Below are 16,487 nucleotides of genomic sequence, written 5' to 3' on the forward strand. Positions count from 1 at the left end.
AAAACTTGGCTCATTCTAAAAATGAGAAATGTGAAAACAGAAGGAAAAGAAAAGAGAGAAGAGATTGATTCCAAAATCCAAATTAGAAGGCGACAAAGAAAGCAGGAGGCTGCTGCTTGGCTAAGTGTATAAATAATATTGCAGCTTTTTCTCAACTTCTTCGCCGCGCAATACGCGCCGTATTCTCATATCTCGGTTTCTCTGTTTTGTTTTTTGCTTCCTTTTTTCCCCCCTAAACCCCTTTCATCCTTCTTCTTCTTCTTCTTCTTTTTCTTCCTCTTCTTCCTCTTCTTCTTCGAACTTACAATTTCATCTCTCCTTTCCTAGCCACAATAATAAACCAGAGAAGTTAGTGATGTGCACGTAGTCGGACAAGAATGGACAAGGTTGTTTCCCGTCTCCGCCCGCTAATTTCAACTCCCATCGCCATTCTTGCACATTTCTATGAAATTCTCCACTTTTGTAATAGTTACCATTTGTGTTCTTTAAAACAATGATATTTCATGTGTGATACCGATAACATAGTTAAGATGTAAAAGATTCACAATTCTTAAAAGTTAAAATTTCAATAATTATTATATCAACATACTCTTTAACTAAAAAAAATGGAGTGGGGGCCTCCCTCCCTCCCTTAATTGAAGTTATTATATTTTGTTTAGGGTAAAGCTCCAGTGATTTAAATTGACATTTTAAAACCAAAGCACCATTAAAACAGAAAAAAGATGCAAAGCTGACCATTTTTATAGTACTAATGGTTTGGTACTCATTCCTACCTTTGTGTTGTTTCTTTTAATTGCTGGGCCTCCCTATGTTTTGAATATTATTTTTATTGTAAGACAATTAAATTATACCACAAACCAACAACCACAAAAGATCTCCATATCTCTATTTTCCCAAACCAAACAAACACTAAAATCCAACCTCCAATCTACTTCTTCTCAACCATTTATATCTCTCATTTTAACCTTACCTCTGTCTCCTTCAAACCCTTCCCAATTTTTTTTTCAATACAAAATTTTGTTTTTTCTCGACAATGGAAAGAAGAATGATGAAGTGAAATAGTATAATTAATTGGAATACGGTGGATATCCATGATCCATCTATCTCATTTATGGTGGGTTGGGCCTGATTAATTGGGTGTTAAAGGCCCAGTAGGCCCAATTAGGAGACAGGTCCCAAGCTCCAGGCTTCGGGTACTCAACGGAAATGGAGGAAGAATAATAATAAACACATATATATCTGCAAAATGCCAGATCATTCAGATTCGACATTGAAATGACATATTACACATCACATACATTATTTTAATCTAACTTAATACCCCCTTTTTCTTTTCTCCATCTTACCCACTTTTTTACCTTCACCTACAGACAATGGATTGCCATTTTCTTTGGTTTTGAAATTGAACCATCCTCCTATTTTTTGTACACACACAGAACAACAGAACCGACCTTCTGCCTTTTGTTTGCAGTACAATTTTTTTTAAAAAAAATAAAACCCAGAAAGACATGAATCACTAACACACTTCACTACTACTACTGCACATTGTTTTCTGTACTGGAATGAATTAAAAGAAGGAATTTATGATTTCATATATAAACAAAGTGAAGAAGTACCAAAATAACCCCGGTTTTCTCTATTGAATCATAGGAAAACGAGTGTAACAAAAACAAAGAAAAAATTGAAGAGAAAAACGGGGGTATTTTGGACGGGAAAGAGTGTAAAATTGAATAATTAATCCTACTAATTATGAAGAGGATCTGGACAACTGGGTATTTTCCGTTTACTGTCTTCAAATCCTTCATCATGGCGGTGACGATCGAAGGCTCTGCCGTTGAAGTATTTTTGGAGAAGATCATTTTTGGCGTTGTCTTTTTCTTCACCAGACAGTGATTTATCCGCTGGATGCGGCGGCGGAGGAGGAGGAGGAGGAGGAAAAATCCGTGATGCTCTAGCTTGACAGTGACAACAAACCCAAATCTGTGACACCCACAGGATCAAAATTAGTATGGCAAAAGCAGAGGTGGAGGAAGAGGAGGAGGAAGTGGTGATTCTTCTGTTAAACATGGTGGCTTTGCCGGCGGCCGGAAGAAAAACCCACAAAGAGAAAAAAAAAACAAAAAAAACTTGAAATATTTCAAAAACACTCAAATCCGTCCTCTATCTGGGTGGACATGTATGAATGTCATAGTAAATTGAGATTGGTATAAAAAAGAAAAAAAGAAAAAAGAAATAGAGAGGAAATTGTATTGTGTATGGAAATGGATTTGAGGCTTAGGTTAGAGATATAAGAGCAAAGGAAAAGACGGCTATAATGGGACTCAGAGAGAAGAGAGAAAGAGAGTCGACAATGGCCCACGTGATGAGGGGAATAGCAGACTCAAATGGTCCACTTTCATATAATATGATAATGGCAAGTTAGGTTTGACTCCTGTTTTCTCTATTTATTACTACCTTCAATTTCCTCACTCTAATAACTTAACACCAACAAAAAAAACACAGTGTAATTTAGCATGGTTTTGCTCCCCATATTTCAATTTTCTAACTATGTCGGTGCTAATATTTATATTTATATATAAAGACTAAGATTCCAATAAACGTGACACATTGAAGCCACGTAAGGTTTTGTTATTGGATGTCTCGAGTAATTAGGAGACAATTACATCGCAAACTCTTTCTTCCTTGATGAATGGATTGCCAAAGGCATCTCTATAATTTCTGATGATACAACAGTCATGTGAGTTCTTTGGGACCTCCCAATTGGTCTCATTTCTACCAAACATTTTAATTTATGACCCTATATACATATATTATTATTATTATTATAATACTGAACCTTTTCGTACTCCTTGATACTATCAATATAAGATTATAATTGGCTTAACTTAAATTAAATACTTTTTGTAGAAAATAGTTGTTCAATATTTTTCCCCCTCTTTTTCATAGAGGGGGCCACATAAAAGTATCACCACACCATTCTAAAATTTTCAAAAACATGTTTTGAAGTGAGAAAACTTTTAAGGTAGTAATTATTATAAGGTGAAGGTTCTGAATAAAAAGAAGAAAAAAAGAACCCCTTGCACAACCTACTAGTATGATTCAATTTTATGTGGATTAAGGTGTGTGTGTAGATTAGCAGGTGATAAAGATAATTAATTACGCATGCGTTTGTGTTTAATTAGCATCTACTTTTTTTTTTAGAAAAAAGAAAAAAGAAAAAAACGACAGGTAATTAATTAAATAGTTGTTTTATTGGGTAACGTAAAGACATGGACTCGTAACTGAGAAAAGAAATGGGCAGAGGGTGGATTGAAAATGAAAACATTTGTAGTGTGGATGGCAGAGAAGGGGAGGAGGGTAGGCATGACTCATGAGATTGAATAAAGAGTGATGAAGGGGATATGTCCCACACAAAGAACAGAGCATCCAAAAGGGCTAAAAAAGAAAAAGGGACCCATTTATCAATTTCAGAAAATAAAATAAGGGTCATCTTGAATTTTGAGCCCCATGCAGGCATTAAAGTTGAGCAACTTTTGCTTCTTATTTGGACTTTGTACTCTTCTTCTGTCCTATGACCTTTAATCCTCTTTGGGTGTCTTTTTATTACCTTTGCCTTTTTCCTTTTGGCCCTTTGGGGCCTCTTTTACTCTTCTTCTCCTTCTTCTCCTTCTGCAAGAGAAAAGGCAAATGTTAATAAAAAGGGGGGGTTGAAAACAGAAAAGCAAATGACTTGGTCAATATTGAATTTCAACCTCTTCAGACTTGACAGCTTCTAAAATTCCAATTACATTCTTTTCTTTCTTTACCTATTCACATCAAATTACATATACACAACACTACAAGCTTAGTTTTCTTTTATATTTAACCAAAACTACAACACGCGCTGCCTCTGACTCCAAAAAGTAACAAACTGCCTGAAATGTTCTTTGCTTAAATTTTAATCAACCTACTCCTTCCAATCCCCACCAATAAAGCTAATATATGACAGTCTACTGTTAGTTATATTATATTTATAATGTAAATGATAGATTTCATTGATATTATATACATAGTCTTCTAAATTTGGCTTAATTACCACTTCAAAAGCTCTTGGGAACACCATCAATTTATACGCACCCTGATCATACTCCATAATATATAATTAGAGAAACAGTGCCTACAAGTTAAATTAAAGGCGCAACAACAGAGATACAAATCATTAATATACCCAGAGGCCAGAAGTGAAGGTGATGGGGTGGATTTTAAGCATAGGTTGCCATATTCTGACCACTGGATTTGTACGACTTGCGTTAGAAGATAAATTTGCTACTGTAACCTTTGTGAAGTACGTTTAATAGTGAATTTTTCAGAAGCATGGCTGCAAAACTTCAATTTGAGACCATGAACTAAGCCCCCATCAATAAAAACACCTTTAGGCAGTGTTTTACTTGAGATGTTCTGTGCAAAAATCCCTCCCTTGTACTGGGTAAATTAGATATGCATAATTAATTGAATATGTACCTGCAATTACTCAAGCTTCTACAACCAGATAAGTCATCCTGAAAGAAGATTTCGATATAAAAAATTGAACTTTCACGAATTGGTTGAAGTTTGTATTCAATGACTGTGCACCCAAAAGATTCTAAATTCTCGAGGAGGTTTTAATTTTCCAGAATTGTTCGCTTGGCAATCGTCACCAGGATAAAGTAAAATGAAGTACTGGACCAGACATGATTTTTTTTTTCAAGGAGAGAAGGATCTGCCAAAAGATATGCACATTGTAGCATTCCATAAGTAGTGATTCACTAGTGAGGAGAATTAAGGAAGAATCAATTACATTACGGATAGCAACATCAGAGATTCAGAATCTTACGTAAAATAGGTTCTGTTCACCTTTTCATGTCTATACCTGGGTGCCCTGTATCAGATACGAATAAGTGAAACTGATGCTGTACCCATTTTAAAGGCAGAAATTACTAATTGATGGTGAAACTCAAATTCAAAAGGAAATATTGGAAGTTTGAATCGAAATGATTTTGTAGATACATTTCTATGCAAGTAATTGATAAAATTAGCACTTCGGCCTGTTAAACCGAACGGAACTTTATTATACTTGGAGGGTGGCACATGGAAGAATTTATTATCACTCCCAAAAATATCAATAGGGAATATGCCTTTATTACTTGATATAAAATCATCAATTTTTACAAGTTTGAGCGTTATTTCTAAACCATGGCTAGAGCTGATTATAGTAGTTTGAGGAAGACGAAAGGACTAACTTGTACATATACACTGGAATGGAGGACAAAAAGAGGGGACATTTATCCTTTAATATCACTCTTCTAATCACGTGATACTGTCCAGGCCATCCACCTCTCTAGCAAAGGCAGGGTCACATATGAAACACAGTGGGGGGCCTTCCTAGTACAACACAAGAAATCAAATAACAAAATGCCAATTGAAATTTTTTTGCTTAGGCAAAATGTAAGTTCATTAAGGGTTGATTATCTTATAAAGGAACTTTAGCTCCATCTGAAGCATGGCTATTTATTTGTAATGAAGAAAGATTGTAACTTTTGCCTGCTTATCAATATCAGCACCTAGATCTACAAAGATCCACCCAATGGATTCCTGGGTCCTGGAGTTCTAGCCCCAAAGCATACTCATTATACAAAGAAATATTTATTAGTACGTAGTGTACGATTAAAGCCAAACGTAACTCAAGAAGTTAAGATGGACTAACCACTAAGTAAGTGCTCTTCCCAGTCACAAAATAGGAATTCGTTGGTGCCAAATCAATCGCATAACTAATAATGGTATTCCAAAAATTTCTGCATTTTTAAGTAATGAGAGATCTAATTCTTTACCAATTTCCTAACTAATAACGAGTAGGTTTTCCAAACTTAGCGCAAGTTATAGCTTTTTGACTTTTCTTTTTTCTCTTTCGTATTGGGACAAATTGAATTTTTTAAAAAATATTTTCATCTAGATTAGAGAGAAAGGATTAGTTAGTGAGAAACCTTCACATAAGTGAAAGAGAGAGTGAATTTTTCCTCATGCATCAGAGTGATTTAAAGCGCTAATAAATGGATAAAAGAAACTGCTATAACAGCCATGACAAACAAATACAACTTGAGCAACAGAATCTTTAACGATAAAATTAATATTGATTCACATGGGTTACATAACAGTAGGTTCTAAGCTTTTGGAAAATGATGCAAAAAGGTCTGTATTCTTTTGTGCGAGCTTTCTCCTAAGCCTTTCTCTCTGATATATGAGCTTCAGCAGACAAGACAGTAATAAAAGTTAATATAGGTTTTGAGTGTTTAATTAAAAAGTTGTGTCCCACTTACTTTAATAAGAAACAATTAATTGATTTGGGGTAAGGGAATTTTTGTATGAAAAAAATTAAGAATTAAGAGGAAATTATCAAGGAACCCTAGAAGGCTATAAAAGGGTAAGAACCCTTCCTAGAGAAGGAACCTAAAAAAAGCTTGGAATTTGGCACAAACATAATGAACTTTCCAAGCGGAAATCTAGTAGATATAAATGTCAAACATGACCTAACTTTCAAGCCTCCATCAAAATTCTCTTATTTCTCTCTTTCATTTGAACATCCCAAAATTTGCTGACTTGGAGTGATATAATTCGATCTAACTTTGATTCTGAAACAAGAGCCACGTCTATGAAATTGAAAGAACGGCCCCCATAATCCTAAAACTGCCTGAACAACAAAAGAAGTGCGAAATTTATAGCATGTTTGGATTGATTAATTGTAGGCCTACTTTGTTAAATATACATTCCACCAAAAACACTAGAGAGTATAAATAACTGACCCCACTATTCAAAAGTTGTCTCTACTATTTCATTTATGTATTCAGAAACTAGTTAATAGAATGAAGATTTTTTCTATCACCGTAATCTTTGTCCTAATCTTCTCCTTCATAGTTATTAAGGTCCAAAAATCCAAACATTCGTTAAAAGAAGTTCAAGAATGTTAAGCCAATAACGATTCCCCTATGTCTGGAATATGCTCAGTATACTCACGCTAACAAAAAGCATCAAGAATTTGGTAGAATGAGCATATTTTCTCAACATATAGGTTACTCAAAAAATAATCTACGAAGCCGAAGCTTAAGAAACTAATGCTCACACGTAACGCTATATAATGAACTCCAACGCAAAATGTGAAACATTATCCAGAAAGAAACATTGGAGGAATGTAAACTTCAAACTGATAGTTCACCTCATCATATATATGTTACAAAAGAATGATATTGTAAAACAGAGAATTGAGAACAAATGAAATAGAAGAATGTGGTACGTACGCGGTTTTGCAAATCCTTTGACGTCATTTTAGTTCAAAAGTTGAGTGAAGGAAGTGATGAGAGCTGAAAGCAGTTCTCCATCGGTGGACAGTAATGGCCTATCAACTAAAATTTGAAATTAGCAGTGTAGCTTGAACGAAGAAATGAAGATTGGATCCTTCAATTGCGTTCGTCGTTTCATCTGGGCCAGGGAGGAAGCCTGACCCGAATATCACTATTTTGGCCCACTTTTTTTTTTTTTAATTATAGTATTGTTTGAAATTAAAAGCTTAGAAGAAATATGTGATGGTGTCTCGTTTGGATTAGCTATGCATTGATCAATTTTTAAATTTCAATTCGTAGTCTCTAACTTGTGTCCCTAGCTCACTTAAGTAACAAATGTATGAATTGTTGAAGTCGAAATTCAAATAATCGAAATGCAATTGGCTTCCAAGTGATATTAGTAGTGAATTTATTTTTAGAATGGAGAATAACGTGGCTCGTTACAAAAGACTAAATATGCACAGTAGAACTTGCCACACATGTATGTCTTGTTTCTTATACACATGCTTATGTCATAGAGTGGAAAAATGTGAAAGTTAAAGAGTTTAATTTAAGGTTAAGATTAACTTGCTTTAGATGGAGTTATAATAATGTATTTATAAGTTAAATAATGTTGACCTAAGTTTTTTTACGTTCCATTTGAAAACTCAATTATCTCATGATTTGATAGTACAAACTGTAATATACTAAAAGTGTCGTTGTATGATGATTGGATCCCTAACCGAATTGAAGGAAAGGTTAGCACAAATGTCTTACTTTTCCCTCGTGCTATTTAGGCTCCTTGACCTTGAATGCAAACTCTAAGGACAAGAAAAAGTTGAGAGTTGGAAAGTGTAACTCTCCTCCCTTAGCCCATCATAATCTTGTTTTGGTTCTAGTCAAGAATATTGGGTTTACCTTTTTAGTGAAAAAATATATTAAATGTTGATATTAAGTTTTATTCAAAGATAGATATTGCATGACTAGATCAATTAGATTCAATCAAAATAAGGAAGAAAAACAATAGAAATTAGTCGTAAGAAAGTAACATCATCCATTAGATTATGGTTTAATTAAAATTCAACGAAAATAACACACATGCAATTAGTCCATACGAGTAAATTAATTGCTATAACTTAGATGTTACAACTACAATTAATTTACAAGCAAATGAAGAAACCAACATCGTTATCTAGTTTAGTAAATGAGAGGGCTTTTAAGGGTACGGGTACGAACTTTATACCTCTATTTGTAAAACCAAGAAACAACCAACTAGGTATTGGTTTAGAATGAAGACAAAAGTGGTAAAATTTGAACCATTTATACAACGGGCGAGGACAGTATTTTAAAATGGGATAGTTGTAAATTTAGCAATTAATTAAGTATATAGCACAATTGTAGAAAATTTGTAAATATAGCCAAATTTGTTAAATTCTATCAATGATATAAGTCTATCACTGATATACCATATAAAGTCTATCAGCGATACAAGTCTATCCGTGATAGTTTTGTTATATTTGTAATTTTTTTAAAATATTGTTATATTCTTAAATATTATTGCTAAAATAGTCCTTCATTTCAATTTTCCATTTTAAAATAAATGTGGTAAGGATTAGATAGCAAACATATCACATAGCATGGAGTATTTGAAAAATGGGCCTTGTTTGTTTTTGTAGAAGGTGAAGTATGGGCCTCAGAATCCAAAGCCCAAGCAAGGGTGATGTAGATCTTGCCCATCTTGCATCAGTCTCTCTACAATAATGTCGGTGGTCCACGTAACTCATCGACGTGACTCATATCATTGATTGATTAATCTAGATTTAGTTTAGTTTAATTTGATTTAAACCCAGTCCAATAACTATCCTCACACAAAAGGAAAAGAGAAATGAAGAAAAAAAGAATGAAGAAGAAGTGTAATGGTAATGTTAAAAAGACATGGGAAGTGAAATAGCAGCAATGCATCTGAGGGAGGATTAGGATTAATTAAGTAAATTGGGAGCGTAATGTGAGGACAAAAGGAATAGAAACGGGAAAAAAATGTCAGCCCCATTCCGTTGATAGAGATAAGGGTAATGGGTTGTTGCCACGTGTCAAAAGGAAATGGTGAGAGGAAGTGATAAGGTTTGAGATCTCAACTATGTGATCTTAAATTCAAGTTTTTTACCAACTAAATTTACGACCACTAAATTGGTTTGTGAATGGATAAAATGAGGATAGTAAACAGCTTATAAATAGACTACCATTTCACAGTGCAATGCCTCTCAGACTCAACACCAAGAGCTTCTTCAAACTACTCTACTAGCTATTAGTAAATCCTTCTAATCCTCCAAGAAAAAAAAGAGGCATAAATGGCTTCATCCATTCTCTCATCCGCCGCTGTTGCCTCTGTGAACAGTGCTTCCCCTGCTCAAGCTAGCATGGTAGCACCATTCACTGGCCTCAAATCTTCCGCTGGTTTCCCCATCACTCGCAAGAACAACGTCGACATCACCACTTTGGCTAGCAATGGTGGAAAAGTTCAGTGCATGAAGGTATCAAATTTCAATTTATATATTAATTAATTCTATATTTGTTTGATTTAATGATTAATTATTTCTCTCTTTTTTTTTATAAAAAATAAAAAATTAGGTGTGGCCACCACTTGGATTGAGGAAGTTCGAGACTCTTTCTTACCTGCCTGATATGAGTAACGAACAATTGTCAAAGGAATGTGACTACCTTCTCAGGAATGGATGGGTTCCCTGCGTTGAATTCGACATCGGAGTATGGTTATTTTTATATTTATTTAATTTAATGGGATTGAATAATTAAATTAATTAGTGTTTTCGTGATTAATTAGAGTTTCTTTTTGTTTTTCTTTTAATTTTGGCAGAGCGGATTCGTGTACCGTGAGAACCACAGGTCACCAGGATACTACGATGGACGTTACTGGACCATGTGGAAGCTCCCTATGTTTGGCTGCACCGACTCATCTCAGGTGATTCAGGAGATTGAGGAGGCTAAGAAGGAATACCCCGACGCATTCATCAGGGTTATTGGCTTTGACAACGTCCGTCAAGTGCAGTGCATCAGTTTCATCGCCTACAAGCCCCCAAGATTCTACTCTTCTTAAGTTCCATCTGCTGAGGCTTTCTTGAGGCGAATTTCCACCATTTGCCTTTTTTAAAGCTCCATCACTTGGGTGGTTTCAACCAAATTTCCCCCCTTTAATTTTTTTCTTCTCTCTTTTTTTTTCCTTCTTATTTTTCCATTTTACGTTTTGGTTTGTCTGTTGAATCCCACTATGTTTATTTCCCCGACTTTCCAATTCGAATTGGAATAAATGATGCTTTGATTTGTTCTTCAATTATCCTATCAATCAATCGGTCCTGTTTGCATCTTTCCTCATGGAAATTCAATCTATTTCCCTATGAAAATGTTCAATTGGGGTTTGTGTTTGTGTGATGGATATTGATTCGTGGTAACGATAAGGTTTAATCAATTTCATCCACTCAACCGTTGTCTTCATTATTCCCTTTTAAATTCGCATAATTCTCCAAAGAAAGAAAACAAAAACCAGTTGGGCCAAATGGGCCGCTTTCTCGAGTAATTATCTCCAACGACTACTTTTTCCATCGTGGATGGAGAAAGGGCCACGTGTATTCTTCTTAATGGGCTTTACTTAGAGAAATATCTGGCAGTGGCCCAGCTGAAAATTGACACGTAACCTTCATGAAAATTACTTCTCTCTTCGTCAAAAAGTGGGAACGCTTATTGTATATCTTTTGGTCGTAAACTTTTCATCTACTCATATCATATCTAATCCCACTCTCTCTTACCTTTTCATTAGTTGTTTCATTTCATGTTAACATCGACAACCTTTCAAATATCTCAACAATTTAATGATATAAATTTGTCCACTTTCAACATAAACTATAACTTGTTTCGATAAATATAGTTGTCTTTACTCGTATATATATTATCGTCAATTTATCAACCGTCAATATGTAAGCATAATCATAATTCAATCATGGTCATATAATTGTTGATAATAATATCTTTTGATGATATAGAGTTGAAAAGCAAATTAATGTATCGATGAAGGGGCATAGAGGATGGAGCATAATTATCATCCTAAGTTTATGCAACAATTTTTTTAATAATGTGGACCTACTAGATGCAAAAATATAATGTCAATATGTACTTGTCAAAGTCCCTTGTCTTCAAGGAAGAACAAACCTCCATTCATTGAAAATAAAGGAAAACCTTACATTTTCAAAATCAACCAATCAGAAAAAAAAAAAATGGACGCATAAGTATGATAGGACATTATGGATTCAAATGGTGAATAATAGAAGCCATCAAAAGTATCTTATCATAGAAGAAGAAGTAGTAGTGATACACCACTCTCATTTCAAGAAAATTAAAGATGCTTTTTTTGTATGGTATATTAGAAGTGGAAATAGATGTATAAACAATGACTTTTCAGGGTAAAAACAATTTAGAATTCGTCTATATTGATTTAAGAAAAAATATTTTTGAAAAAACTCGTCTTTATTTAATTTATTTTGATCAAATTTGTATAGAATATATTTTATAAGTTATTTTAAGCGGTTGTCAATGACACTCTAATTTTTTAAAAAAAACGACTTAATTTAAACTCACAGTTAAAAAATATTTCAAACACATCTTTATTCACCATGGAAATGTTTGGAAAATTAGATATAATCAAGATTATTAAAAATCGAAATAATGTTCGAATAACATGCCAAATTAAGATAATAGAAACACAGTTTAATTGAAAGTTGTTGTTGCAACAAAATAAGTTTTTAACAACTAGTTCAAAAATTAAATCCAAACATCAATTTTTTATTATATTACATTCTATCCCAATGCAATTATGGGTGTCCACTATCTAAACACCCTCTAAATTGTGTATGAGTCAGTGTAAGGTTAAATGTATTGATTATATAATAAAAGTATAATAGTTGAATTTATACCTAGGTTGATTTTTTAAATGTACTTAAAGAGGAAAAAAAAAAAAAAAAAGAAAAACTACAAATGAATTTAGAATCTTGGAAACTACCTTCCTACTTAATGAAAAAATTTATTTATTTGAGAGTGAAAAAAGTTAACTTTATTTTGGGTTGTATAAGTCGTGATAATTTAAGAAATCCTATTTTTGACAACAAAAAACTGCAAAGGAAGGGTGGAAAAAAAGGATAATAATAAGGGTATATTTGTAATTTTGAAATAAAGTTAAATAAAATAAATGAACATTTTGTTTTATTATTGTGAGTAATGACGATTTCTATTTTGGTGTTCACAAAACTAACATTCAAGTGGACGAAAATGACATGATGGAACGCGTCAACCTCTTCTGTAGTAATCGATAGATTGGAGATTTTGGTCCACAAATAAGGATAGCCGTCGTAATTAACCACCGGCTCGGAGACAATTCAGAGATTTCATTAACCAACCCTTCCCTTTCCCCCCCAATTGGGTCATGACTTTAGCCTTACACCCACCTTTTCATTCAACCCACGATGGGCTTCAATTTCCACCATACCAATAGCCCAAACTTGTTCTTTTGCCCATGGTTCCCTAGTTCACTTCTAACAACCCACCACTTGATCGAATCCTTGTGAATAACATGAAGAAACTGTACAAATTTGGGAAATCCTGGATTGATACTACTTTTTTGTATGATACTACTTCTCAGTACAACAAATGACAACATTAACTCTCTTAGTTATTGGAAATTTTAATGATTTACCATTTTCACAAGCTTAATAAATTGAGTGTTCTTAAAAAGAAAAGGTTAATCCATGAGAGTTTTTGTAAAGTTTTTTTTTCTTTTTGTTTATCATGTAGAAAAAGGCAACACACTAGACAACTATAAATGTGTGTCACGTGGTAAATTTAAACATCAAAAGAGTAGGTTAGTAATGATCAAATCATTCTAATAAATAACACAATATGTTAGATGACAAAATAAAGACGTACGTTACACAGGATCAATTTAAACATGGAAGCATGTTGAAAAATACACCATGCTGATACCAATTATCTGTAAACTCAATGATCTGAACCGACCTGCGTATGTAAGCAGAATTATCCCTCATCCAGAAGCTACGCTTTTTGTGATATAAATAATGCATATTTGTGTAAGAAGTTAGATAGAATTTTGAATGGGTCCTCTATAAAATTGGTGTGAAGTAAGCCTTTTTGCAGTCCTAGAAACAAGCGCCATCTCTACTTTATGGATTCCATCGAACTTGGTGAGCAGAAAGGGACATTTGATGCTGAATGTTATCAGTTATTGTTTAATAATTTCTATGAAGTAACTAAGCTTAATTGAGTTTATTAAATGTCACAAAGCAAAGCATCTTCTTCGCATCAATAAAATTGTGTCAGAATTCAGAAATCAATACTCCAATAAAGAGACAAGCTCTGCAACAAAGTTGCTTTGAACATCAAAGAAAGAGAGAGATGTTTATTCCACCAACAAAGTTGCTTTAAAAAAAGCTGAGAGGTCGGCGGTACCGTGAAGATGCCCTGAAAAAAAAGCAAAATCTAATTCTTCCATCCATAGCGTTATGCCCAAGCAAATATGCAAAAGGAATAGTGAATCGAAGGTATGGATCTAAGAGTGCCGCTAGAGTTGATATTTGCTGATCAAGTTGTTTGAAGCGTGTGTATCAAAATTCAAGGAATTTCAACAGGTGCTGTTAGATCAAAAGCAAATACAAACCCAGAAAGATGAACAAAATCACAATCGGGAAATATGGTTGTACAATATTCACATCTTGATGACTTCAACAAACTCGAGTTCAAGTTCTTGCAATATGTACAGATTGGCTCTTTCTCACTTGGAACTTTCTAATGAAAATTTCCTCAACCTTAAGACTTCTAATTACAAAAATATAATACAAGAGGTTGACATCCACTCATCGCATTCTTCTCACCTCAAAAGAAAAAAAAAGGGAAAGGAAAAGCCTTAAAATACACAGCTTTAGTATACATGGGCAAGTTTTTTATTTACATTTACAAAGAACACTTCAAACATATTCACAAAAAGAAGGGAAATTGTAATTGTAACCTTTCTTCTCTTGAGAGACTCAACTCTTTTGAATCTTTTTTTTTCTTCTATTTGTATTGGGAATCTTACTTTTCTTGAAACTGTAATACGAAGATGACTTTTATCTTTGTATTTTAGGCGAAAGCAGGGATGCTGCAATTTTGCCTATCCCTATCAAGGCAATCAAAACCCTCAATCCTCACCGTTGGTTTGTTCCCAAAACTCGCCCTTACGCGGCCTCCTTTCCTGGAGGATGTAGACGGCGACAACTGACCGGACGGTGAAGCAATCGGAGTAAAGGGGATGAATTTTTCTTCCCTAAATCGAGCATCCTGAATCAAAGGGTTGGCTACTCTGCTCGGCGGCGACCCACATAAAAACGGGGGCGACGAAGCCAACTGCGTAAACGATTGGTCCACGCTGCAACCACCCTGTTTCATTAACAACCACATGATCATCAATAAATCATTACAAAATTTGAATGATGATGAAGAAAATCAAAGGAGAACAGAGGAGGTCGTACCTTCGTCAGGAGGAAGTCAAGGAGATCCGGTCCAGCTGCCATGTCGATTGGCTCAACTTGGTGACTGAAAAATCAGTTCAAGAAGAATTAGCACTTGATAACAAAAGGGGTTGTAATAAAATAAAGAAAGTAAACGATGAAGAACCTTAGATTCCACCGGAGGGAGGTATCGGAGTGGGCGTTGACGGTGAGACGACGTGGTTTAGGGCAAACAAGTTGATCTCTGAAGTCAGAAAGGGGACAAGGAACAGAGGTTCTCATCTCCTCGTGGCCCGAGAAGGCGTTTGACAGAATGGCGCAGTGATTCATATTTGGTGTTGGGTTATTTCAAGGGACAAATAATAAAAGCTGAGAGAGAGAAGAGGGAAAACCAAAAACATATTAAATAAAATCATGCTCGCGACAAATGGCACCAAAACAATCGTATGAAAGCGGAAAGAAAGGAGAAGAAAATTCAAAGTTTGATTTTGTCCCCTAAGCAGATCGGAATCCGTTCGGCAATTTCCTCAAACAATTAAATATAAATAATTAAAAGTTAAAAAAGAACGGACAAAAAGTTAGCTCATTAGTTGGCATGAAATGATCCTTTCTTTCACTAACTTAACATTATTAAATACTAAGACAACACCAACAGATGTTATCCAAAGACTCGCCACTTTTAACCCCCCAAAAAAATAAAGAAATAGAAACATAGATCTAGCAGAGGAAACATGGAAATTTTGAAAGAAAGAAAAAACCCTAAAAACCGGTTAAACCCATTCATGAATCAATCAGTTCCGACCTAAAAATCCAAAGACACTTAAACTGGAAACATGGGTTCGCTCCGTTCACCCACCAAAGAGTTCAGACTACAATTAAACCATCTACAGCCACAAACAACATATAAGATTTAACAGGAATCAGATAGGCAGATCCAAGCCAGAGAAGCAATAAAAAAAACAAGAGAAACAGAGGAATTCAAATGAAAAAAAAGGAGGGAAGAAGAAGAAGTAGAAGAAGAATACCTCAAAACAAAGTGGCAGCAGTTGGGTATGAAGACTTGAAAAAGGTAAAGAGGTATGTATTATATACAGAAATGAAAGAAGAAAAGGTTGAGATGTGGATGGGGAAGAGTTGTAGAGAGATAGATAGATAGATAGATAGATAGATAGAAAGAGAAAAGAGTGAAAAGGAAAGAAAAGGTGGGTTTACAAAGGGGGAGACAAAGCAATCAGAATAGCAGAAGAAGAAATAAAGAACAGAAATGGCAGAGAGATAAGGTGGATGAAGAAGAAGAAGAAGAAGAAGAAAGGGAAAAAATAGAAATAAAGAAATGAAGGGAAAAAAGGAAAAGGGCAGCAACGGTTCCCAACTCAAAGCCGAGTCTTCGCTTCGGTATTTGAGTTTATGGTTTATATTTCAAATTTTTTTTAATATAAACTTTAAATTACGTATTTATTAAGCAATTTGTAATTGTAGCATTGGCGGTGCCGGTGATGCTACCGCTACCCCAGCGGAGGCGACAGATATTTCCACTTTTTTAATATTAATAAACTTTCATTGTTAATTTTGTTTATCATAGATCTATCCATTTTTT

At 34.4% G+C, this 16,487-nt stretch overlaps 2 protein-coding genes and 1 long non-coding RNA gene across 3 annotated transcripts; 1 reads left to right on the top strand and 2 right to left on the bottom strand.

Moving 5' to 3' along the window:
* Window positions 1–1,238: 1,238 nt before the first annotated feature.
* LOC105435584 lies at window positions 1,239–7,482 on the bottom strand. Its single transcript, XR_969627.2, has 4 exons — window positions 7,308–7,482; window positions 4,853–4,897; window positions 4,501–4,738; window positions 1,239–3,669 (listed from the first exon to the last, which is right to left on the bottom strand). It is a non-coding gene; the product is annotated as an uncharacterized LOC105435584 (long non-coding RNA).
* A 2,002-nt stretch (window positions 7,483–9,484) lies between these two features.
* On the top strand, window positions 9,485–10,726 carry RBCS (ribulose bisphosphate carboxylase small chain, chloroplastic-like). The gene is made up of 3 exons (XM_004135046.3): window positions 9,485–9,859; window positions 9,957–10,091; window positions 10,201–10,726. Exons 1-3 carry the CDS (start codon window positions 9,677–9,679, stop codon window positions 10,438–10,440), a joined length of 558 nt encoding a protein of 185 aa, XP_004135094.1. The 5' UTR covers window positions 9,485–9,676; the 3' UTR covers window positions 10,441–10,726.
* Window positions 10,727–14,070: 3,344 nt separating this feature from the next.
* On the bottom strand, window positions 14,071–16,340 carry LOC101219538. Its single transcript, XM_004135047.3, has 4 exons — window positions 15,916–16,340; window positions 15,057–15,259; window positions 14,912–14,975; window positions 14,071–14,819 (listed from the first exon to the last, which is right to left on the bottom strand). The coding sequence occupies exons 2-4, from the start codon at window positions 15,218–15,220 to the stop codon at window positions 14,523–14,525; spliced, it is 525 nt and encodes a 174-aa protein (XP_004135095.1). The 5' UTR covers window positions 15,221–15,259; window positions 15,916–16,340; the 3' UTR covers window positions 14,071–14,522.
* Window positions 16,341–16,487: the final 147 nt, after the last annotated feature.

Source organism: Cucumis sativus, chromosome 5 (genome assembly GCF_000004075.3).
Source record: "Cucumis sativus cultivar 9930 chromosome 5, Cucumber_9930_V3, whole genome shotgun sequence".
Lineage (NCBI taxonomy): Eukaryota > Viridiplantae > Streptophyta > Magnoliopsida > Cucurbitales > Cucurbitaceae > Cucumis > Cucumis sativus.